The sequence below is a fragment of the Gekko japonicus genome, unplaced genomic scaffold (genome assembly GCF_001447785.1).
Source record: "Gekko japonicus isolate JY-2015 unplaced genomic scaffold, Gekko_japonicus_V1.1 scaffold4429, whole genome shotgun sequence".
Taxonomy (NCBI): domain Eukaryota; kingdom Metazoa; phylum Chordata; class Lepidosauria; order Squamata; family Gekkonidae; genus Gekko; species Gekko japonicus.
The window spans coordinates 1-25,343 of NW_015166570.1; the positions used below are offsets into that span (position 1 = coordinate 1).

The 25,343-nt window shown below is 44.3% G+C and overlaps 1 protein-coding gene across 1 annotated transcript in view; it reads left to right on the forward strand.

Moving 5' to 3' along the window:
• The first annotated feature begins 2,101 nt into the window (after window positions 1–2,101).
• LOC107111395 (tripartite motif-containing protein 67) overlaps window positions 2,102–25,343 on the forward strand; it is a 43,659-nt gene continuing 20,417 nt past the window's right edge. Inside the window, exons 1-5 of the mRNA XM_015412360.1 lie at window positions 2,102–2,191; window positions 9,367–9,462; window positions 12,118–12,240; window positions 15,878–15,988; window positions 19,007–19,160. Coding sequence (XP_015267846.1) covers window positions 2,102–2,191; window positions 9,367–9,462; window positions 12,118–12,240; window positions 15,878–15,988; window positions 19,007–19,160 — 574 coding nt within the window. The remainder of the gene's footprint in view (window positions 2,192–9,366; window positions 9,463–12,117; window positions 12,241–15,877; window positions 15,989–19,006; window positions 19,161–25,343) is intronic.

The window sequence follows — 25,343 nt, forward strand, 5'->3', positions numbered from 1 at the left end:
AAGCTCCTAACCTCTGACACTGGCAGCAATTGTGCCCCATCAAAGGATGGGAGTGGGCCACCTTGACTTAGGCACATGACTTCTGTCTTCTTCGGATTCAATTTCAGTCGGCTCAGTCTAAGCCAACCAGCCATGGCCTGCTATGCCAGGTCCAGATCTCCTGGACTAGAATCAGACTGGCTGCCCAACAGCAGATAGAGCTGGGTGTCATCTGCATACTGGTGACTTCCCAGCCCATGCTGCCAGGTGGTGACTTCCCAGCCCATGCCGCCGGGCAATCTGGGCAAAGGGGTGCATATAGATGTTAAATAGCATCAGGGAAAGCCCCGCCCCTTCCTCATCCCAGGCCACCAGAACTGGCGCTGTAGTAAATGCAACGATTTCACAAAGCGCAGGTCCCCCACTAGTTTGCTGCCATGCACCACAGACATAACCTCCCCCTGCAAGGCAGCCGGAACAAAACGTTTGTGTCCATGATACCAACAGCCGTTTGCCCTCTCTTCAACCTCCCCCTCCCTTTCCAGCTCTTTCTGATCAGAATCCGAGAGGGTGGAGGCGAACTTAATTTCCCAACCCCGCTCTACAACTGGGGGCGAGGCTTTAGCTTGGCTGCGAGTTAAGACCACCCCCCCAACTGGGAGGGAGCAAACATTGAGTCCAGCATGCCCTCACATTGACTGTTGTGTTGAGGTAGGCGGGACAATGCATCTGCCAGCTTTGCCCGGGAAATGGTGAGATTGAACTTGGAAAAGAAATCCATCCACCGCAACTGCTTAGCATTAAGGTTGCGGGGCATCCACAATACCTCCAAGTTCTTATGATCAGTCCAGACTTAAAAAGGCACCCGCGCTTCCTCCAACCAGTGGCGCCAGGTCGAGAGAGCCAACTTAATCGCCCCCACTTCCTTGTCCCATACCGACCAATTTCACTCAGTGTCATTGAACTTATGGGAGACATATGCAAGGGGGTGCAATCTCCCATCCCCCCCTTCTTGCAAGATGGCGCCACCCATGGTAACATCTGACGCATCAACTTGCACAATACATTTTTTATTTTCATCTGGGTGTGCTAAAATTGGTTCAGACGTGAACAGAGCCTTCAAACGCTCGCAGGGTTCTTTCATAGCAGACCCATCCATCTGGGTAAAAACAATGGGATCCTGGAGTTTCACTACCTTGGCTCCCAGCCCCGTAACCAGGGAAGGGTTGATTAAGTCCCGTTCACACCCAGGGTCTATCAAGCCCTGTACCCAGACATGAGTCCCGAGTCATTATAGTCACAGTCACAAAGAAGAGGGGGGGTTAATTGCTCACCATCTTAGGGGCTTTGGGAGTAGGGATCTGCTGCTCTGCACTGCTCACAGCAGGTCCTGCCCTTTTCCCGCCAGCTCGTCTTCTTCATCGCTACTCGGGAATAGCTCCTCCACAGTAACTTCAGCTTGCAGCGCCCATTGAAACTTCAGCCGGGCCACACTCTTCAGTGCTGGGGTGTCCACCTGCTTCTTCTCTGGCTCCTTCCTGGGTACCGTTGGGGCCCCCCCTCCTGGGCAGGAGGCAGCGAAGTGACCCGCTTCGCCACATGTCAGGCACAAACCTTGCCTCATGCGCTGGTCCCGCAAGCCCTCTTTGGGTTGAGGGGTCTTGGGTTTGACCGTTGGCAGTCTGACCTTTCCCAGGGTGGCTGCGTTGTCTATGCGGATGGTCTTCAGGCGGTTCTCTGTGTCGGCCACTTCGCACATCCAGGCATGGAGGGACACCGGTTGAACACTACGCAGGACGATCTCGCGAATCTCAGGGTGCAGACCTAGCGGTTACTGCACAGCCATCACACCATACGGCCAGCCCTGGATCTTCACGGCTTGCTTTCTAAATGCCTCGATGTATTTACGCATCGTCTTCTTACCTTGCTTAAAGGTACGCAAGTAGGCACGCGTGTGTTCACTAGCATTCGGATCCTCATACTGCGCATGTAGAGCCCACATGAATTTGTCCACTCGTTCGAGTTCGGGGCCCTCCGAATTATGAAGGCTCACATACCAGTCCACTGCCTCATCACCCAGGTCCTGGGGTAGGGTGCTCGGCACCGTAGTGGGCAGGGGGCTATGGTCGTCGGCACAGTCCCCTCGGTTGTCACCGGGACCATGCGGGAGGAAAGTGAGCGGGCAAAAATAGGAGCCATTTGTTCCCAGCAGGTCAGGAGCAGCTGGAACCCCAAGGTCAGAAAAGCATACACAGATAGCAATCCAGACAGGAGACATCGTTAGTGAACCAGGAAGGAGGATCACCCCCCACACATTCCAAAGACATGGCAGTGTTAACTGACACTGATAGGCATTGTGCATTTGATAAACAACAAGGGATGGCCATATAGAGAAAATGACAGGAAAAATGTAGAATTGGTTTACTTAAACTCCTGCCAAGTACCATCCTCATGATCCATTCAAGGATCCAAAACTGACAAATCATTATAAAATTTCCATCATCCCTATTTACTTAGCCACTGGAATAGCCTACTAATTATTTACACAAAGAAACCAAGCGGCAAAAGCTGGTAACAAGATCAGCTCTGTATGCAGGTAGTCATAAAAGGTATAATTAAAAATCTTTAAATGATTTATTGTGAAAGAAAGCAATGTTTTACATGGCACTGAAAGAAATAGAAATGCAAGATACTCTTTTAGTATCTGGTTAGGATTTTAGGCTAACTGGACACTTTAAAACTTACCTAAGTTTCAAACTTTCTTTGCTCTGGCCATTTTGAATGGAGCCAGCCATATGTTCATTCAGAACAAGAAACAGCAACTTCAGCCCATAAGAACTTGTCAAAGAATTATCTTCCCACTGGAAACAACTTTGAATACATAGACACCTCCTTAATAAGACAAAGAACAGTGAGGGGAAAATGAAGGTGGATTGATGCTTGGCTGGGAAGGAGATAGGGTTGCCAACTCTAAGTAGAGGCTGCAGGTGGGGGGAGGTGGAAAGCTGAACAGTGAGGGGGTAGATTGATATTGGCTGGGAAGGAGATAGGGTTGCCAACTCCAGGTGAGAAATTCCTGGAGATTTGAGAGATGGAGCCTGGAGAGGATGAGGTTTGAGGAGGAGTGGGGCCTCAGACAGGTACAATGCCATAGACTCTGCCCTCCAAACAGTGAGCCACTGTTGCCAATCTCCAGGTGGGGGCTGGAGATCACTCAGAATTACGACTGCTCTCCAGATGGCATTGATCCGTTCCCCTGGAGAAAATGGTGGACTCTGTGTCCTTATACCCTGCTGAGGTTGCCATGGCAAATTGTTGCTGACTGCCCACAGCCTCGGCACTCTCCCAGAGCCCCTTTCTAGTGTTCATTGTATTTATTTCCACAATGGGCCTTATTCCTAGTTCATATAAAAGGAAGAAGACAATTTGAAACTAGAAAGAAGGACATTTTGGAGCTTCCAAAAATGGGCTAGTATCATTAAGGACCAGCCTTTAAAATACAGCCAAAACAATTCCTGCAAGACCATTTTCAATCCTCTTGGGAGAAGGCCATTCATCTTAAACTGCAGAATTTGGGCTTCTTCTCTGAATTTGTTCTGCAATTGGGTTTTGAGCAAGCAAAATCAATGATCAAACAAAGGTTGTTTGATGTAGGGTGACAAAGAGACATTAACAATGTTCCCAACTTCCTGATACTAGAGAAGCTTAAATATGTTGTTGCCCCAGCACCTTATCTCTCTGTCCTGGAGGTACCCAGTCAACGGAGAGCTTTTACTTTGACAAGATAGCAAGTCCTCCCCTCTGCAGTTTTAGAGGGGAGATATAAAAAGACTCCCATGAAGGAGAGGATTTGTCTGTATGGTGCCAAAGAGGTGGAATCAGTCAAGCATGTAATGTTCCACTGTTGCTTCTATCAGGAAGCTCGTTCTAATATATTTTCCCCTATACTTAATAATTTTTCAGGATGTTCCAATGTTTATATTTTAAAGAAACTTTTAATGGGTGCTAATCAACAGGTTACTATTAGTTGTGCCAATTTTTTTCCAGTAGCCTGTAGATTTCATGGAGAAATTTTATGTACAGATTTTAACTAATTGATGCCAATAGATCAGACCAATTTTACATTCTAATGACTTTACTGTAAAGCTTTTATTTTTGATTTGTACTGGCCATTGGCCGAATAAAGAAATTGATTGATATGGCCAAAACGATACCCACGAGCAGCACCTGTATGCCCCGATGAGAGCCTAGCCCTTGAGGTACTGGGCAGCCTCATGAAAACAGAGCTGGTCTAGATGGACGTGCCCCCACAAGGCACGTTCTTATAGAAGGATTCCATGGGGAAATAGCTTGTATGGGCAAACCATTGTGCTTCGGACCTCCGTCTTAGAAACCAGGCTTCAGTTAAACCTGCAGCCCGCTCCCATTTCCAGGAGCTTGTGAACTGTTTCTGCAACATTCAGATCAGATGAGGAAATCAATATTAATCTCTTGCTGCTATTGCATGCAGAATAAACAATGAATTATTCTCAGAGAAGGAACTCTAGAATTAATGCTGATTCTGTAGAATCAATGAAGGATCTACCCTTACATGCTATGCTATTGACAGATTCAGAAAAATCTTAGCAAAATAGCCACAGTCATGGATTTTTAATTGCTTAGTAAAACAGAATTAGTAATGTAAACATTCCATTTCAAAGAAAACTTTTACAATATTGTGAAAACAATTGTTGGATGCAGAGGATGTTAATGATGGTTTTTGAGGATGTAGCTAGCCATTTTAGTGTTCTCTTTTATTGGACACTGTACAGTGACTCAAGTGGTTAAGATGCTGAACTGCAGGCTGTGGAAGGTTGGTAGTTCAGCAGTTCGAGACCCGAGTGCGCCGCATGACGGAGTGAGCTCCTAGAGTCGGATTCGACTGGCTTTCGAGCAAGGGAACCTTTACCTTTTTACTACCTGTCTGTCAAGATGGCAGACATATTTTTTTGGGGGGGAGGAGGGAGACAGTTGGGATTTGCTATTTTATTTTTGATTTTAACTGAAAATGTTTTTAACTGTTGTTGTACGCTGCCTTGAACCACAAGGACAGGCAGAATATAATTTTTTTAAATTAAAATTCATTTACATTATTTATAGTCTGTGTTTCTCATAGGAACTCAAGGTGGATTACACATACACATAGTCAGCCAGCACAAATACAAAAATGGGACATTCAATTATCAATGCAGTAGGATTTTAGATGTCTGGAACCACCAGAAAGAACTGAAGCGTCGCATAAGCATTCACATGACACCTTAAGCAGTACAGGAATTGCAACAATAGGATCCTACTTACAATAAGCTAAACATGGCAGCATAGACCACAGTATAAATAACGCAATCAAAGGCACTATGCTGAAGTGCAAAGGAGCAAAGAATATTTATATAACACAAATGTGTACAAACAGATACAATATAGTGTATACATATGACATATGTACACAGAGTGTACAAAAGAAGCCGGCACACAGGACATAGGACGAAGATTCTGGATTCCAATCTTCGTTTCGTTGATACTTCTTCAGTTGTACCATACAGCTTCATCTAGTGCTCAATATACAGAAGCCTTCATGTTATTATGCAGGGGAAAATATCCACAATTCACATCAAACTAGTTTAAGCAGGGCGACCAATCATCAGTAGAAAACATTCTTACATTGTCAGATATTTTGTATCTGTTTGTACACATTCGTGTTATATAAATATTCGTTGTTCCTTTGCACTTCAGCATAGTGCCTTTGATTGTGTTATTTATACAGTGCTTTTTTTTTGGTTGTTATATACTATACTGTGTTATCACTTTTGTATTTCAGCATAGACCACAGTCCCTAATCACTTATCCAAGCAAGTCTGCAAAACCATTTTTTACAGTGCAACCCTATTACCTGAGCAGAAAAGCCGTCTTGAATCATTCAGTTTTGCATAGTTTGCGGAAGGTCAGGAGAGTGGGAGTTTTCCTGACCTCCTCAGGCAAACTGTTCCACAAGGCAGGAGCCACCATTGGAGAAAGCACATGTACCGGCAGTTGTTGATTCCAGCCATTTGCAGGCTGGCATCTGCAGAAGCCCCTGCTAACTTGAGCGAAATAGTCACAGCAGAACATAGGGAGACAGGGGGTCCTGCAAATAAGAGGAGCTAAGGTGGTGGTTTAAGTGGTTAAGACGCTGAATTGCAGGCTGTGGAAGGTCAGTAGTTCAGCAGTTCGAGACCCGGGTGCCGCATGATGGAGTGAGCTCCCATCTCTAGTTCCAGCTCCTGCCAACCTAGCAGTTCGAAAGCAAGAAATTGCAAGTACCACTTCGGTGGGAAGGTAACAGCATTCCGTGCGCCTTGGTGTTTAGTCATGCCAGCCACATGACCACAGGAACGTCTTCGGACAGCACTGGCTCTTTGGCTTTGAAACGTAGATGAGCACCGCAACCCTAGAGTCGGATTCAACTGGCTTTCGAGCAAGGGAACCTTTACCCTTACCTTCTTAAGGCCATGAAGGGCTTTGTATGTGATAGCCAATACCTTGAACTAAGCCCAGTAACAGATGGGCAGCCAAAGGATCATCTACGGAATGGGAGTAATATGCATGCTCTGTTTAGCTCCTGTTAAATGCTGAGCTGCAGAATTCTGTTATCAGCTGGAGTTTGCCAGTTGATTAGGAAGGAAGACCAATGTATAGTGCATTACAGTAGTCTAGTCTGGATGTAACTGTGGTATAGATCCAAGGGGCCAGGTCAGCCATTATCAAGGTAAGGGGCCATCTTACAGGTTAGGCTGAGTTGGTAGAAAACTCTTACAGGTTAGGCTGAGTTGGTAGAAAACTTTTTTTTGCATCTGCCTTAACTTGCTTCTCCAGTAATAAATCTGGATCCAGTATGACCCCAAGGCTTTTAACTGAATCTGCAAAGGTCTGTTGAACTCCATCAAAAGTGGGAAGAACAAGGGCCTTCAAGACCTCCGCCTTTCCAACCAGCTTTGCCTCTGTCTTTTCAGGGTTTAGTTTCAGTTTGTTCACTTTTAGCCCGGCAGTAATTCAGGAGATACAAATAAGGATATATACAGCTGAGTATCATCAGCGTATTACAAATAAGGATATATACAGCTGAGTATCGTCAACAAACCCCAAAGCTACAAATGATTTGTCCTAAGGGTTTTACTTACAGATTGAAAAGCACGGAGGAAAGAATTGCACCCTGTGGAACCCCACAAGATAGGTCCCACACTGATAAATAAGATACATGAAGACATATTTGACAGTGCACTGAGTCTACAAATTTGTAGAAAAATAAGGTATCAAAAGGCACCTGTGGAAATGCCAACAGGGAAGTCAGGGTACAGAGCAGTTGGCCTAGTTATTAAGCATTGGGAGGAGGATCTGGGGAAAGCCATTAGTGGGAAGAGCTCCTGCCAGACTGATCATCCCATTTGGAGTGGTGTGAAGGGGCCCCTTGGCACCTGCTTGCACCAAGACTAATACTTGATGGCATCATCCACGGATCCATCAATCTGGCACCTGTACTCCTTCCTTTCAGCTTGATAGATTACTTATTTGTTGTAAGGGGGGAAATACAGAGTTTATAAATGTTTCAACTACACTGGTGGGAAGAAGATGCTTAGTCTACTAGATATGAACTTGCCTGAGATCTGAACTTGACTAGTACTGGGCACTTTAGAGAGAGTCTATATTGTCACATGCAGGGCTGGTGATCCATCAGACAGAGAGAGCCTTCTTGGTTACTGTCCCCAGGTTGTGGAGCTCCCACTTGTTGCAAGTACGCCTAGCACAGTCTCTTTTAGCCTTCTGTCCTAATTTGAAAGTGTGTCTTTTCAGGAAGGCCTTGGAAATGAACCAAATGCCCTGAGATCTTTTATAGGCTCTATGTTGCTTCCATGACCAGCTTTTCTTTGATGTTCTTAAGTAGTTTGATTAGTTCATGTTTTTTTTTTTAAATCACAGTGACATTTTTACATTGATCCTATTTTTTATTGGGAACCACCTTGATTACTTGTGGGTTAGTAAGGCAGGGTATAAGTTTCTGAAGCACACAAAAATAAATAGATTAAAATGTGCTGATTGGTTTAAAAAGATCATCTCAATTAATAGAGCTGCAGCATATTAAAACCTGTTAATTAGTTTTAAAGTATGGATCTTATTCAAAGAGGTATCCCCCAGGGACTTTGACACTTTTGCAATTTCCTAGCTGCTGTGACACACATGTGCATTATTTAAACATAAAGAAACAATGTCTTACTTCAGAACTATTTGATTCATAATCATATACTTGTCCTAAGACGTTTTTCTTCGAGTGACAGCCCTAGTTGCAAACCCAGCCTTTGTGCATGAAACCCACTGTTTCAAGTATCATTTGGATGCCAGATGGACAAGTGTGGCCTTAGTGTTATCACTTAATAAATCATCCTATTTCATTTGACAGTCTGCATGCCATAAGCTGATTACTAAACAAAAACTCATTCTTCTAGGGCCAAACGGAATGTTACACACAAGTGAATATAACCAGGGCTATTTTGGGGCAGGAACGCACAGGAATGGAGTTCCAGCTGGCTTCAAAGTTGGCCACGCCCACTACAGCCAAAACCACTGCATGCGTGGCTACAGAGTGAAGGCCTGGAGAGCGACCCCCCCCCTCTGGCAATGTCGAGGCAGGATCGGGGAGGCATTTAAATGCTTCCCCATGCCTTCCCTGGCCTGTCCAAGGGCCGGCTTGCCTGGGCTCCCCACAGCCACAGGGCCCCACATGCCTTCCCTTCCCTCCAAGGGCCGGGGCTTAAACTGCCTTCCCTTCCCTTCGAGGGAGGGGGGGTTTGCCTGGGCTCCCTGCAGTTGCGGGGCGCCTGGGCAAGCCAAGGGAAAGCATGGGGGTGTGACCTAATATGCTAATGAGTTTCTGCTTTTGGATGTGGCCCTATTGTGCTAATGAGTTCCTGCTGGGCTTTTTCAACAAAAAAAAAGCCCTGAATATAACTATAGACATATTTAGCCTGAAAGGCTGCTTTGGGACAGGATGATTCTGAACAGAGAAGCCGTGTGGTGCTGGTGGGGGAGTCTTAACTCACCTCTCCTCCCCATTCCCCATTGCCCACCTGGCAGCTTTTACCCTGCAAGGTTTCAAAGGTTTCTTGCATCTCCTTCCTGTCATTTCCTCCCTTCTCTGTTGCTCTCTTCTGAAATGGCTTTTCAAGGTGGAAAAGGGCCATCATACAGTTTGTTGCTTGGTCTTAAACCTTACAGTGGAAATCTGAGTTCTAGCAAGAATGATCTGTGCATGTGAGAGTGAAAGCAAGTGTTAATTTTAAGAAGTATCTGTCTTCTACTCACTAGAATTCTTTCTTACAGGCACAACTGTCTCAGGCTTTAAATGGCATTTCAGATAAAGCAAAGGAAGCAAAAGAGTTCCTTGTTCAGCTGAAAAACATTTTGCAGCAGATACAGGTAACAATAACGTAATTCCAACTGTTATGGAATTAGTTGATTATGGATATTGTACCTAATGACCAAGTATGAACTGATAGATCAAACATGTTCTGTATTTTTCTGCTTGACTGTTGATGTTGTTAACATTTTAAAAAGCTGGAAATTGTAATCCTGCACAGTAGCTAATTCTCCAGGCTCCACTTACTGTAGCAAGTACATGAATTCTTGAAATCAAAATGGCAAACCTGGTGTAGAGCAAAGTTCCCTCTAAGATGTGGAGTCTTGTGAGCAAAAATTCTACCTTGTGACCTACTGGCATTAAAGCTGTGAGCGAGCGATTTGGCTACTGCATAAATTAGTTTGCTCTGGAGCCCTGCTTCCTGAGCTGAGACAAAAACTTGTGAGCTAGGGGCTAAAAAACTGTGAGCTAGCTCACACTAACTCAGCTTAGAGGGAACACTGGTGTAGAGTCTAATTAGTTGTGTTTCCTGTTTGGCAGGAAGTCTTGTGGCCTCCCACCCATATTCTTCAGCACATTCAGCCATATTCCTTTTCCTTTCCTCTCTAACTGAGAGCTCTTTTGGCATTAGATTATGATGGATTCATATAAGCCTGTTTCTGTGTCCAAGCAAACATATATTGCCAATCTGAACAATTCAGAAAACCTTGGACATCGAGCTTCTATTATGCTATTCCTGAACTGCTCAGAGGACTATGGATGACTTATAACCATACTGGCAGTGCAGCCCTCAGCTGAGTTATATCCTTCTAAACCCACTGACTTCAATTGACTTAGGAGGGTATGACTCTGTTTAGGATTGCACTGTGGTACTCTGTGTCTTATTCAGTCATCGTATTCATCAATTTATATCTGCCTGTTTCAGTCTTACTAAAATATAACAGGGGCTTGTATGCATCAAAGCATAAACTTTTGATTTCATACTCAACATACCAAGGCCCGGGGGACTATTATTCTGTTTTGTTTCCTCCTGAAGTCCTTGGGCTTTCAATCTATGGCATGGGAAGCTTACTGATTAATTTGGCCCTAGGCGTAAGTATTGTCAGTGCTTAATATTAATGAATTCATCTGAATATTGAAAGGAAAGTATATATTTTGCCCTACTAAAAACATTTTAGAAAGAAATAGAAGACCTATTATTCAGAAGGCACCAGGAATTTCTGGGTGGATGGTTATCATGATTATGATGGACTCATCAAAGCTTTTTCTAGAAATCAGTGTAATAACCTTGATCTGCTTCTGTCTATAGATTATTAATCTTTGAGGGAAATATTGTATTGTTCATTCTTAGGGGCAAATATCTGGAATGAAAAGGATTCTCCAATTTAAGGGAAGATGCACAATAGCATCATACTGAAGGGTCAACAGTCACAGAACGCTGAAGAAAACTTGGTGTAAAGATTGAGTCATTTTAGCTCTTTTCAGATGTTATAGCTTGTTGCTCCTACATCATGTACTAGGAGAGCACACTATGTGGGATCCTCTCAATATGCTTGGCCACCATTTTGTGTAAATAGTGTAGCACACATATTTTCCAGTTTTGGTACATATGGTTGGAGACTTTTTTAGCATTTCTGATCACCAGTTCCAAGTCTGGAAAATACATGTGTTGCCTATTCATACAAAATGGCCACTGCACATATGGAGAGGACGCCACATAGCACACTTCTTTGCTGTAAGATGTAGTCGTTCCAAAACGGATGATTCAAAAGGGCTCTAGTTGCTGAACAAATATGCTGTCAGCAAGCTTGCGGCTTGCAGTCCCCCACCTGAAAAGGAAGACATAGATGTGTATTTATATTATTTACATTATTTATAGTCTGCCTTTCTCATTGGGACTCAAGGCAGATTACACAGAAATACCAAGACTCGGTTAAACTAAGGCTTTATTAATTATTTAAAAGGCAGAATGGCCAAAGGTTTACCCGATTAATGAGAGAACCCTCAGTATGAAAGTCCAGGTGTTAACCAGCATCACCAAGAGAATTCTCTTCCCAGGCGCTTGGATTGCTTACCTCTCCATATTGCTTACCTCTCCATATATCTCAGGGTGCTTGCCAGTCTAATTAACACAACAATGATCCTGCATCAAACCTGCCACCTTAGTTAGGGCCTTACGAGATTTTTAAAAACTGACTGGTTTCAAACTGCTCCTTCAGAATCCTATGCATACTTATCTGTAAATAAATCCCTTTGATGTCTTTTCTGGCTGTCAGTTGTAATTACAAATTCAGTGGGTTATGTGAAAGCAAATTTGGGGGATATTGTATCCAATTCACTAGAAAATCTCCTGCGGAAGCCATATTGAAAGGATGGGAGTTGTGTGTTACGCAGTTATGTGTTTACAGAGGTCTCATAAGAGATCAGAAATTCCTGGTGGATGGTGCTCAGTATTTTACAACGAATGTTTCCAAACTGTGGAGAATGAAATGTACAAAAAAGTTTACAGTATGTACATCTTTTGACATAATCCTCTTGACAGCATCTCTGTAGATAACCCACAACAACCAGTTATTGCTGCAATTTGTAATGAATCACATGATCAGGAAAATTCTTCAGAAAATCGCATGTTTTGAAAATGAAATGTTGGCAGTGTCTTCAGTAAGCCAGTCCTTTCTGCTGTAGAAGTGAATGTGGCTTTTTGTGTTTTCCAGGAAAATGGCTTGGACTATGAAGCTTGTCTGGTTGCTCAGTGTGACGCTTTGGTGGATGCTTTAACACGCCAGAAGGCAAAACTGCTCACAAAAGTTACCAAAGAGCGTGAGCACAAGTTAAAGGTGAGTGTGTGTGTGTGTGGGGGGGACTCTTCAGCACTTATCAACATGTAGACTCCCTTGGAATACTAGCCACTGACCACTACCCCAGGTCCTGTTCAACTGGAGGCAGAATTTTTTTACCTAAACAAAACAGGACTATTGTTGTGTTAATTAGATTGGCAAGCACTCTGAGGTATATTGCAACATGGAAAAGTAAGCCTTCGATGACATATTAAACAATCAAGGGCAGGGCCGGCTCGAGGTGTTTCTGTGCCCTAGGCGAGGCTGCCTTGTGGTGCAGATGCCAACCTCCTGGTGGGGTCTGGAGACCTGGAGACCTCTGGAGCCAGCCACCCTTTTGCTGCCGCCACCACCGCCTCTTCCCCCCCCACCGCCCCCAAAGGGGGGAGGAGGGGGGAGGCACAGCTTGGCGCCCCATCCAGGGCCCGGCGCTCTAGGCGAATGCCTACTTCGCCTAGTGGGTGAGCCGGCCCTGATCAAGGGTTGCCAATCCTGTGTTTCCTGAGGTAGCACACACAGAGGGAGCATAGGGTGATTTGAAAGGGAGGATTGATGAGCAGTGGGCTACCTAATCCCTTCTGTACCTGTTGATTCTCCCTTGCAAATATCTGTCCAGTTTGCTCCCAGTGAGTCAAGTCAGACATAGCAAGCATTATTGGAGCAGTTTGTCCCACAACAGCTGGAGCTGAACTGAAGCTATTTATAGGAATGAATGCCTGTGGCTGTAGCACTGGCCTGGAGTCTTCAAGCACTCACAGCTGGTCCTTGTCCTGCATTCTAGGTCTCCAGATGCCTCACGGTCAGTGGAGAGGTCTCAGGCAGCCAGTCATGCACTCCGCCCAGGCTTTCCCTCTTGGGGTCCTTGCTTCTCTACAAATACTTATACCCATGTTTCCTGGGATAATGACAACTCACACTAATTTGCTCTTACTTCAAGTAATATGAAAACAGAACCCTTTCCCAGTACTGTTTCCATAACGAGACCAATGTATGCTGCCCTGAGCTCCAACCTGTGCTCTTTGGAGGAAAGGTAGGATTAGAACGTAGTAAAATAAAAACAGAATGTATGTTTTCCCTCATAATACTAATGCAGGGGTGGCAGTACATGCAAGGGAGAACCTTGGGGTCCTGGGAGCAATTGTGAGGTCCAGGGTGATAGGTAACTCTCCTTCATGGGTCTCTCTGCAACCCAAGTTTCTGTTGCCGGCTCCTCCTCCTCAGCCACCTTGGCTTCTGGTTTGGTAGCTGCAGCTGGTCCCAAGTCCTCTGATGGCCCCTGGGTGTCAGAGGGCTGAGGGACTTCGGGGTGCATCATGGTTTTGCCTTCTACCACCATGGTGTCCTCATCCACTGATGAGGAATAATCCAGCCCAGTCCTGACACATCTCTCTAGCCATTCCACACAAAGGCACCACAGCTAGATGTCAGAGTCCTGGACAAAGTTACTTTCAACAACACTCTCTGGCAGCGATTTGTTTATTGAGAAATAATCATGTTCCAGGCCAGACCCGTACCGTGTCAGAATGGAGGCTCTGGCGGGAGAATCCAAAGATATAGACAGTTTAAATGACGGGACCCCCCAGTACATCCAATCACACTCTGCAAATGTCCCGCCTAGCTTTCGCGCTTCTATACCCCCCTACATCTGTGAATATATGGATCCCTTATCTAAAACAGTGAAACAGGCACAGCTTTGGCTTCAATGTCGTCCCTGGTGAAGGGAGGTATCCTGAGAAGAGTTACGTTGCCTCTGATAGAGCCGTTCACACACTCAGCCATTCACACAGCCCCTCAGGAATTTCCCTCCCCCTACAGATCACAGCAAACTAGAGACAGAGTTTGACTCTAGACTTACTCTCCATTTCAGAAGGGAAAAAAGTGAATTAAACCTGATGAAGGGGTATTTGCAGGAAGAATAAGAATGCTGGGGAAAGGCTGGAAATAGCTCTCCCATAGGCTGATTCTCCCCTGCATGCACTGCTTCCCCTGCATTAGCATTATGAGGAAACCATGTATTTTGCTTTTATTTTACTAAGTTCTAATCCTGCCCTTCCTCTAAAGAGATCAAGCTGGTCTCCTTATGAAAACAGTACTGAGAAAGGACTCTGTTTTCATATCACTTGAAGTAAGAGCAGATTAATGTGAGCTGTCATTATCCCAGTATTTGTACAGAAGCGATGCTTCCTTTTTGCTTACAAACCTGTTACGAAAAAAGTAAAATAAAATCCTCATTGAAAGTAACTGACTAAATCCAGACTTTTCGTTGCACAGTTAATTATACTTTGTTTGCAAAAGAGCTTTTACCATGAGCAAGTAGTGATTCAGTGTGCATCTCATCTGCAGGGCTGGCTTCCAAAGGAAGAAATCTCCCATCTAGCACCAGCAAGGCATCTGTCTCTTTCCCATTCGGAGTGCACAACTGTTTCGCTTCCTCAATTCCTTGCTTCCCAAATCTTTGCTGATCTCTTAAAGTAATGATAGAGGGTAGATTATGCCTGAACTTGGTGTGTATGTGTGTTAAGTGCCATCAAATCGCTTCTGACTCATGGTCACCCTACAAATTAATGTCTTCCAAAACGTCCCATCTTTAACAGCCTAGCTCAGGTCCTGCAAACTGAGGGTCATGGCTTCTTTTATAGAGTCAATCCATTCAAATATCCATGAACTCTGGCTAGCATTGCCCTTGTCTTTCCAGGTGTTGATAGCAACAGTGCTAATCTATTTTGTCAGCATTGGAAACCACTAAGAATTGGTGTAGTGATTTTGTTTATTAACACTGGAAAAATCTCCCTGGTCCAGCTGACTCTTATGAGAACCAGAAGAATGTAACTGGGTGGCAGAGCTCGTTCCTTTTTTCTTTTTTCTTTTGGAACTCCATCCATTTCAAACATGATGTTTGGAGAATAATTTTTTAAGGGTAAGAATTGCCTTGCTGTAACAAAGAAAAGATCTATCTAGTCCAGGATTTTTTCTCCAACTGTGACTAGTCAGACGACCCTTGAAACTCACAAGCAGGGCATGCTAGCAATAGCCATTCCCTGTTATTTGATAGTGATTGGAGGTGTTCTGAATACTTTTTTAACCTTTACAAAATATTGACATTGCTTGAATAAGCTGTTTTATACCTGTAAGTGAAATTTTGAAAACCATTCAGCATGGTTAGAATTATATCCAAATTCTTGTAATTAACTAATGCTGGAAAAAAAATGCTTAATTTGGATTTGGGGCTTTTCATTTGTGCTGTACTAGCAATAAATCTTCATAGCTATCCTGATTATACAGTGAAATGTAGTTACTTTCATTAAAGCCTTGAAATTCAGTGCCCGTGAAGTCAACAAATTCAACACCCATTAGGTTCTAAATTACTCGGCCATGAACAGAAACAGTTTCTGACCGTTTAATCTCCTTTGCAAATTGAAGTTCACCATTTATGTCATCTTGCCAAACTAATTACCAGCCTTTACAACCCAGAGCAAATGAGTGGAGCTGATGCAGATGGGCTAGTACCCATATGACCACTAGAGCAAATACATCTTCTCGTGTCTGGCAATTGCTTCTGATATAACATATTTAATTCAACAAAAGCTGCAAGAATTGCCCACCATCAACTGAGGGGCTTTTTTTTCTTCCTCTGCAGGTTGTATGGGACCAGATAAATCACTGTACTCTGAAACTGCGTCAGTCTACAGGGCTTATGGAATATTGTCTTGAAGTTATCAAAGAAAACGACCCTTCAGGGTTTCTACAGGTACTTTGGCTTCTGGTTTGTGGTAGATGAGTAAAATTTTACAATGGACTAATATTTCAGAAGTGATACATTTGCTCGCTTCATTCCGATCCCCCCCATGCCTTCTGATGCATGCGCAGACCTTGCGCAGGCCCTGTGCCATCAATTTCAATTGAGGAAGCTAGAGAGAGATGGACATCCTCTTCCTCCACTGAATCTGATTGGTTAATTTACATTGGGTTAATTATGTCTGCTGAACATCCAAAACTGATCTGTTCAGTTATGAATCTAAGCCCCCCTCATGATCTCAATGCAACAAGGAATATGACAAAGTCCAGGGGCCTTTTGGACTCAGTTTCAGAGTCTGAAGCTTTCACATGAACTTCAAAATGGGACCGACAATAATGGTCCTCTTCAAAATTTGTACTCACGGCTGTCCATTTATGGACGCAGAGGAAATGTATCTATGAACAAAAAGGAAAACACATGCAGTGCCCCTGTGGTAAGAAGTTGAATGCATATATTAAAGTTCGTGGATCTAGAACAGATTGCTGGATGGAGGCATGTGTCTTGTTGGGTTTTTACTGACAGATAGGACTTCTATTACTATTTCTGTTGTGCTTGTCATGTCTGTCTTATTTATCCTTAAAATTCTAGAAGGACTAGACAAGGCACTGAGATTTACAGATAGTGATTTGGCCAAAGCTATTAACTGAGTTTATGGCTGACTAGAGATTGAATCTAGAGTACAAAAAACTTCTAGCGCTGACATATAAATTAATAGAGCTGGAGAGGATCACATATAATCTGTTTCATTGCAATCACTTGCCTGAAGATGGGATCATCCATTCACCAAAATCCTCACAAATTAACCCATCTAGTCCAGACAAAAATGTAATAAAACCTGAGTTTATGTATTTATAAAGGTTCCCACAGAGCAAATAGGACCAGAAGTAAGTGAATCAGACCATGCACTACAGCATCTTAGTACTAAAATGAAAAGTGTAGGAATCAGGCACTTTACAAAAAGGGGTGTGTATGATCTGGGAAAACCACACACTGATATTTACCCATTTAGGTAGGCAAAAGTGCACTGATTGAGCTGGATCCACTGTTGGTTCTCATTTGATCAGGGTCACTTCCAACTTCAAAGTCTGCTGTGGAGGGGAATTAAAGTGGTGTGGCATGTGCGCATTTGTAGAGGAGAACCATGAGCAGGGGAAGAGTTAAGCACCCCTTCTCTCTGCTGATTATTCCCCAAGGGAGGCCCTGCTACTACATGTGCTTTATTAGGAAATCTCATGTTTTCTTTGTACATTGCAGTTCCACCTAGACAGAAGGGAATTCCTACTGAGTGAGCAAGTCCTGGGATCCTGTAGCCACAAAGAAGGGAATTCCTACTGAGTGAGCAAGTGCTGGGATCCTGAAGCCACAAAAGTTATTATGGGCACACTGGATTGGTACAGGGTATCCTGACCCCTTGAGCACCTGTGACTTCAACCCCTTAAGGTCAAATTACATGTGATGCTGGTCCATCGACTGGAACTCCAAAAGTGTAATATGTCCCTTAAAAGCAGCCTTGGGGAAGGGCTGCTGTGGATTGGGGTTGCAGTGCTGGAGAAGGAGAGGTTTTAACTCGTCCCTGCTGCATCATTTCACTGATCAAAACTGTCCCTTCCAGACTGCTAGCTGTTTGGTGTAGTGGTTAAGTGCGTGGAGTCTAATCTGGGAGAACTGGGTTTGATTCCCTGCTCCTCCACTTGCAGCTGCTGGGCAAGCCATAATTCTGCCAGGGTTGTTCTTGAAAAAGAGCAGTTTTCTGTCAGAGCTCTCTCAGCCCCACCCACCTCACAGTGTGTCTATTATGGGGAGGGGAAGGGAAAGGAGTTTGTAAGCCACTCTGAGACTCTGAGTGAAGGGCGGGGTATAAATCCAATCTCCTCTTCCTCCTTCTTCTCTTTCTCCTCCTCTTCTTCTGGCCCAGTGGGGGGGAGGGAGTCAGGATTCCCAGAACATGGCCCTGCAGATAATATGGCTCCACAGAAATGGCTTCCCTCTTTGGGCTGTTTTAAGAGCCAGTAGGAAAAAGAACAGGTTACCACATAATGCCTTGCCTTTTTTCATACTGAGTTTTAAGATAACCCAAAGAGGGGAGCTATTTTTGATAAGGGAAACAGAGGATGGGAGAACCCCTTAACCAGAGCTATATTTACAGCCAGGTCAAAGATTTTGGCTTCTTAGGCAGTCTATGACTTTAATTGGTCCCCCTCTCTACATTCATTATGGTGAAAAATGAGAAGTACAATCAGGGGTCATTTCGTAGAAAAAGAGGTGCAGGAGCTCATTAGTGTAACTCATTAGCATAACTTATTTGCATATGCCACACCCCCTGACATCACCAGAAGTGTGTCAGAAGGCAACACCCACCACTCAGGCTCCACTGGACTGTTTTGGATTGCTAGCTATTGGTGGGGTGGGGAGGAATGTGCAGATCTGTCCTCTCAGAGGAGGGAGAGCTTGTACCTGAATAAAACTTGGTCTTAAAGGTGCCACTGGACTGTTTTGGATCGGGGGGCCGGGGGGAGCTCTTCAACTTACCTGGCTGCTGCTTGCTCTGACTGCTGGGAGCAGGGGATGGGGTTTGTTGCATTTGCCCACCCCCTGGGCTCTTTACTGCCGGAGCGCCGCTCCTGTGCACTCCTGCAGGAAATTACCCCTGAGTACAATATATGATACTTTCCCAAGTAAGAGATAACATATTAATATTTTTAACAGAGAAACAAAATTGACTTCCATCTAATTTGGCACCTTCTATAGGTGACTGCCTAGTTTGCCTATATGGTTGTGCTGGCCTTTGCTATGGTTCTGATCCAGATCAGACTCCCCACCCCTTGCAGCTGCTTTTCTAGAGTTAGGTTATACTTCTGGAGTTCCATTCACAAAATGCCACATGTTGCATGGTTCTTAGCTGATTAGATTTAAATTGACTGTTCAACAGCTTTGTCTTGTACATTTAAGGATTATGTGTTTCCCTTTCAGATTTCAGATGCTTTAATCAAACGTGTTCAAGTTTCTCAGGAGCAGTGGGTAAAAGGAGCTCTGGAACCAAAAGTGTCCGCTGAATTTGATCTGACTTTGGATAGTGAACCTTTGCTGCAGTCCATTCACCAGCTGGACTTCATTCAGATGAAATGTAGGGGTGAGCTTTTATAGATTGCTTTTCTTTCTTTCTTTTCCCCTTCTTCTTCTCCCTTTCACACCAGGACTCCAAGTGACAGTGAGGTAGACAGGGGAAGGGGGGGGGATCTCTTATCCAGATGTGAGCTAGCAGTTCTCCTCCCAGGACCCTAACAAGCTCAGACAGTAGCATTAGAGAATGGTAAACATCTGAGAAGATAAAATGCTGCTGACTGTGACCATCTGTTCTACTCTGAAGTGTAGAAGTTTGCTAATACGGCTATTGCATTAAAAACAGCTTTGCTCTGTGTTGGAGTACAATTAGGCTTGCCAAGTCCCCCGCCCAAGAGACCCATTACCCATCGCTGGCAGATCGGGGCCCAGGGGAAACCCCACCCCCAAAGCACGCGACGTGCCCGGCATCAGCACGTCACCCGGAAGTGACGCAGGCACGTCGGGCGCGTTGGGGGTGGGGCCGCGGTCATCCGAGGGAAAACTCTATGGTTTTCCCTCGGATGATTGTGGCCCCGCCCCCGGCATGCCCGACGTGGTTGCGTCACTTCCGGGTGATGTGGTTGCGGTGTGTGCGCACGAACTCGCAGAGCAGCGCTGGAGTCCCCCGCTCTATGTACAGTAAGGACTTGGCAACCCTAAGTACAATAGATCAACAGTGTCTATAATTAAAATCAGTTACCACTACAGTTAATTTTCTCATGGATCTTCCATGGTGTGTCTAGTTTGAACCTTAACACCTCACTGAAGAGATGCCTACTTCTCTTCAATAGTTCTTTGCAGTTCTGAATAGACATTGTAAGAAATACTGTCCATAAAAGCTGACTGTTTGGAAGAGCTGGGAGCAGATCTGTTCCTCGATGGAGATTCCAGCTTTTTTTATGTCTCTTTGCACTTCCAGTCCATTGGCCATTCTGTCAACTCTTTATCAATAAGTGTAATGCAAGAGCTCTAAGATAAAATGAAACAGAAGGCAAAGGTAAAAATGAAACAGAAGGCAATGAGTCAGTCATGTGGATATTCTGGTTGATGAAACACAGAAGACTTTAATCTATTTTTGTCCCACCCTCTCTCCAAGGAGTTCAGGGCAGTGTGGATGGCTGTTCCCAGGGCTTTTTTTGTAGAAAAAGCCCAGCAGGAACTCATTAGCATATTAGGCCACACCCCTGACAGTATAGCTCATTAGCACATTAGGCCGCAACCCCGTGACCAGAAGTGTGGTCATCCAGCCACACCCACCTTTTGCTTCTTATTCTGTTTACCTTGTTTGTTGTCAAAACCCAGGGCTTTTTTTGTTGCAGGAATTCCTTTGCATGTTAGGCCACACCCCCCTAATGTAGCCAATCCTAATGAGTTTCTGCTGTTGGGTGTGGCCTATTATGCTAATAAGTTCCTGTTGGGTGTGGCCAACTTGGGAGCCAGCCGGAACTCCGTTCCTGTGCATCCCTGCCCAAAAATAGCCCTGGCTGTTCCTGTGTCTTGCCCTTAGAGCATCTCTCTGAGGTAGATTTGACTGAGAGTGACTGGCCCAAGGGCACCCAGTGGGCTTCATGGAAGAGTGGACACTAGAACCATGTCTCCCAAGTCCTAGTCTTGTCACTATACTCCACTGCTGAAATCAGTTGTACAGCTTATAGATAACTGCCCTTTGCTATTCTTCTCCACAGGACTATTTCATAATCCATGATGGATTGGATTCCTGTTCAGTCAGAGTTCATTTGATTTCAGTAGGCTTAATTCTGAACTCAAAAAGCTCAATCTGAAGCAATTAGGCCAGCTAATTTGACAGCTAAATCCTTGGAGGAACAACTGAAAATGCCTGAATTTAAATGACTAGTTAAAGGCAAAAATCTGCTCCCCAAAAGGGTATTGTATCTTGAGCTAAATGGGTTATATTAATGAAGCTACTGCGAGAACACTGGGAAACTGCAGCATCAAAAATGTAGGCAAGTTAAAAAAGAGAGAGGCAAATGAGAGATTTAAAATGCAACTGATGAGCCTCTCTAAGTACATATTTGCACAAGGATCACTTCTCAGTTTGGAGACATTTTAATCATGTTTGTTGGTCTCCATAATGAATAATGAATAGTAAATGTAACAGAGCTGTGAGAGTTTCTCCCCTTCCGCAATGAGACACCATCCTAAGGAAAGTCCCTCTTTGGTTAAAATTGGCTATATTATAATAATTATGTTACGTAAACAAGGACCACTCCAAGGACCACTGCCTGTGGCTCAGTGGTAACATAATTGTTTCATATGCAGGAGGGCTGAGGATTTTCTACTGAAAGGATTTCAGGTAGAAGGAAGGTCCTTGGAGAGCTGATGTTGCATCAGAGTTAGACAATAAACAGTCCTGGTTTGGGGCTGGGCAGTCAAAGAGTCTGATTCAGTGTAAGGCAGATTTATTTCCTATTCAAGTGGGAGGGGGACAGTGAATGGAGGGAAGGAACTGGCCAATCCTGAATGGAACAGAGGTGGGATAAACCTCTCTAGAAATCCATAATTATTCATTTAACTGGAAAATAAGAGCAGGTTCAGTCTTACTATAGGAGAACATTTGACTTTATTTGAAGTAAAGCAAAGGGTTAAAATGGGAGATCATGCATTCCTAGACAGGCTATTAGCTGAGATTGTGCTGGCTGTTCCATGTTCTCACAGGCCCCAGAGCAAACCAGCCAAGGAAATTGTGCTGCCCCCAGTCAGTGTTAACTGTAGGTATAGTAAACTGCTGTGTATCTTTAAGAGCAGTTGCCCCTGGGAATTGTAGTCCTTAATTAGGCATCCCCAAAACCTCCCTCTGACTGGCTCTTTAAGGGTAATTTCCTGAGCCCAGAGGCGTGAAGATAGGAATGTTATTGTTCTTTTCCATCTTCTTTGTCTATTGAATTGACCTGAATCACAAAAAGATGTAAGTTTCCACTCAGCCATCAGCTCAGATCCTGAGTAATGATCTGTTGAATGCATGTGAAGTTTAAATAAAGGTGATTTTCTCTTCAGTGGCTGTGCGTTTGCTCACACCTAGAAAAGCACTGAGCTTGGCCAAAAGCTGGCACCGGACAGGACAGGAATGCTCTGGTGGGTGTCTTGTGGCTCAGTCTGGGTCGACTCGAGCGGCACCGCTGCAGACTGAAAGCATCAAGCATCCCCGGCTTCTTTGTCCTCCTTTGACTCTTGCGGCAGCAGCATCCAAGAGGAAGAGGAGGAGGAGGAGGAGGAGGCCAGGAGAGCTCCTCCGTCCTGCTCCCCCAGTCAGGGGAGGCCCCGTCGCCCACCCGTGCTCTGCTGCCACCTGACCTGCGAGGCCTCCAAGGGAGAGGGGAGGGGGTGGCACTACCTGGTTCCTCCGCCCTCCTGGAGGGGGAATAGGCCACCCTTCCAGTCCCCTCCCCTCTGTCCTCCACCCAGCCAGAAGTGTCCTGAAGCCCCCTCTCACCTGTTGCGGCCTCCCAGGCTGCTCTCTTTCCCGGGCAGGGCTGGGTGACGGGACCGGCTTCCCCTGGGACTGAACCCAGAGCCTGCCGCCTTGCCCTGCTGGCCTGGAAAAAAAATTGCTTCCTGACACCAAAGTGACGATCAACTGAGCATGTAAGAAAGGTGTGTAAGAAAGGGCCATGAGAACTAAGCACTGATGCAACCCTTCCTGTCCTCCTTCTTATGACCTGCCTAAGTTCACAGAATCAGCATTGCTGTCAGATGGTCATCTAGTTTCTGTTTGAAAACCTCCAAAGAAGGAGAGCCCACCACCTCCCGAGGAAGCCTGTTCCACTGAGGAACCACTCTAACTGTCAGGAAGTTCTTCCTAATGTTTAGCTGAAAACTCTTCTGATTTAATTCCAACCCATTGGTTCTGGTCCAACATTCTGGGGCCACTCAGATGTCCTCTCCAGGCTAATCATACCCAGCTCCTTCAACCTTTCCTCACAGGACTTGTTCTCCAGATCCCTCACCATCTTCATTGCCCTCCTCTGGACACGTTCCAGATTGTCTATTTCCTATCTCATTTCTAGTCCTGCTTCCTCCTGTCTGCCGTCTCAGTCTGGACCAAGCATCCTCTGACAGGGATATGCGTATTGTAGTTATGTTCTGTTTTATGTCATCAGAATGCTACTACTTTGTTCCTTGGTGGAGTAGCTTTCTGTTATTTAGGTGGACTTTGTGGGATGAGGCTAAAAAAGCATAGGTATGTAAAGTGCACCAGCAGCAGAGACTGACTGTGGAATCCAACCCATAAACTTTAAGGCAATTCAAATTTCAGTATTTTCCCCATCTTTCTGTGATTTGGACAGTTGATAGGATAAAGTTTTATTTACGGCCGAAGCCAGCAGTTAACATTTGAAACACTACAAACTTAGTAGTAAAAAACACCTATGAATAAAAGTAAAAAGGCTTAACAGAACAGTAAAATGCATTATAAAATACATAATAAATTCCTTAGGAGGTAGATGGTTAACAATAAAATGATTAATATTTAGCTTTCTGTGTTATTATAGATTTTCTAATTCTTAAAACACTCCATCCAAATCTAGCCACTTGGTGTGTTACCTCCGAGTTCCTATCTGAGAGGAGGTTTTTCATAAAAACCTGGTTAGAGGTAAGAACTTGGGGAATGAAAGAGATTTCCGGAGATTATTATAGGCCTCACAGTCGAACATAACATGTTCTAGATTTTCAGTGCCTACATTACAGCAGGGGCATATGCGTTCCTCGAATGGGATTTTCTTACACTTTCCCTCTGTATTCGCGAAGGGAAGAGCATCCCAGCGCATAAGTGTGAATGTTCTCCTATATTCGTGGTTTGACAGATGGTAAAAATAGGCCAAAGGAGTTACTCTGTTGAAGGGGTCAAGAAGTGTGTGCCATTTCTCTGTTCTACCTATATCATTCTCCCTATCAATATTCGTAATCCTCTGTTTTATCATTTCACTGGCTTTGTCATAGGCAAGGGAACACAGGTATTGTTTTGTGAAGCCAAAATAAGGGTGTTTCTCCTCTATAGCCTTAAGCCAGGGGGGAATAAAGGTGTCTTGTAGTATTAAACATGTCAGCCCGTTATAAAGAAAAACTAGTTTCAGTCAATAATGAATCATCATGATCCATAACCTTGCCTCCACAGTAATCATTCCCATTTCAATTCGAATAAGTGCATTTGGAATGCCATTGGGTACCTGAAGAACAGATCTCAAAAATTTTGCTTGGACTGTGTTCAGTTTCTTGTAATTAGATGTAATATTGATGGGGGCTCCAAAGGTAAGTTGAGTGAGAGATTTGGCTTTAAATAGTCTAAGACATTTTCCACCTTTGTGCCAGTAAAAGTTTTGGATTGCCCTCGCACTCCTTTTGGCATTTATGGTAACATAATTTATATTTACAGTTCTTGAGCCGTTTGCCTGGAGGTTAATGCCCAGATATTTGAAACAGGTGACTTGTTCAATGCGAATAGAATTTAAGTACCAGTTAAAAGTTTTGAGGGATCTTTTGGTAAAGGCCATTTCTTTAGTTTTTGAATAGTTGACCTTTAAGTTGTTATTTTGGCAATATTGGGCAAAAGAACTCATGACTCTCTTGAGACCAAGGGGGTCCTTGCAAGTAGGACAGCATCGTCTGCATATAAGAGCACCCCTATGTGTCTGTTGCCTAGCTTTGGAGGATGGAACTCGGGCCTGCTTAAATAGGATACCACATCACTGATATAAAAGTTAAAGAGAAGTGGTGCCAAAAGGCAGCCTTGTTTAACTCCTTTCTCAACTCTAATAGAATTTGTCAGGTGACCCTGGGGGGAGTACCTGACCCTTATGAATGTTTTATTGTGAAGGGTCTGAATAAGAAATAGTAACCTTCTATCAATACTTGAAGCTCTTAATTTGTCCCATAGGATAGTTCTAGAGACTGAATCAAAAGCCAATTTTAGGTCCAAAAAGGCAGCAAAAAGAGACATATTTGAGTTGGAGGAATATTTAGCAATCAGATGGTCCAGTATCATACAATGATCTAAGGTAGCACACCCCTCTCTAAAGCCGGTCTGCTCATCTGCCAGACAGGAGTTGTTTTTCAACCATTCCCTGAATTTCCATAGGAGATGTCTCACATACAATTTATTCACTGTACTTAGCAGACTAATTGGCCTGTAGTTATTTGGGTCTTCTTTATTACCTTTTTTGTAAAATGGACTGATGACTGCTACTCTCCA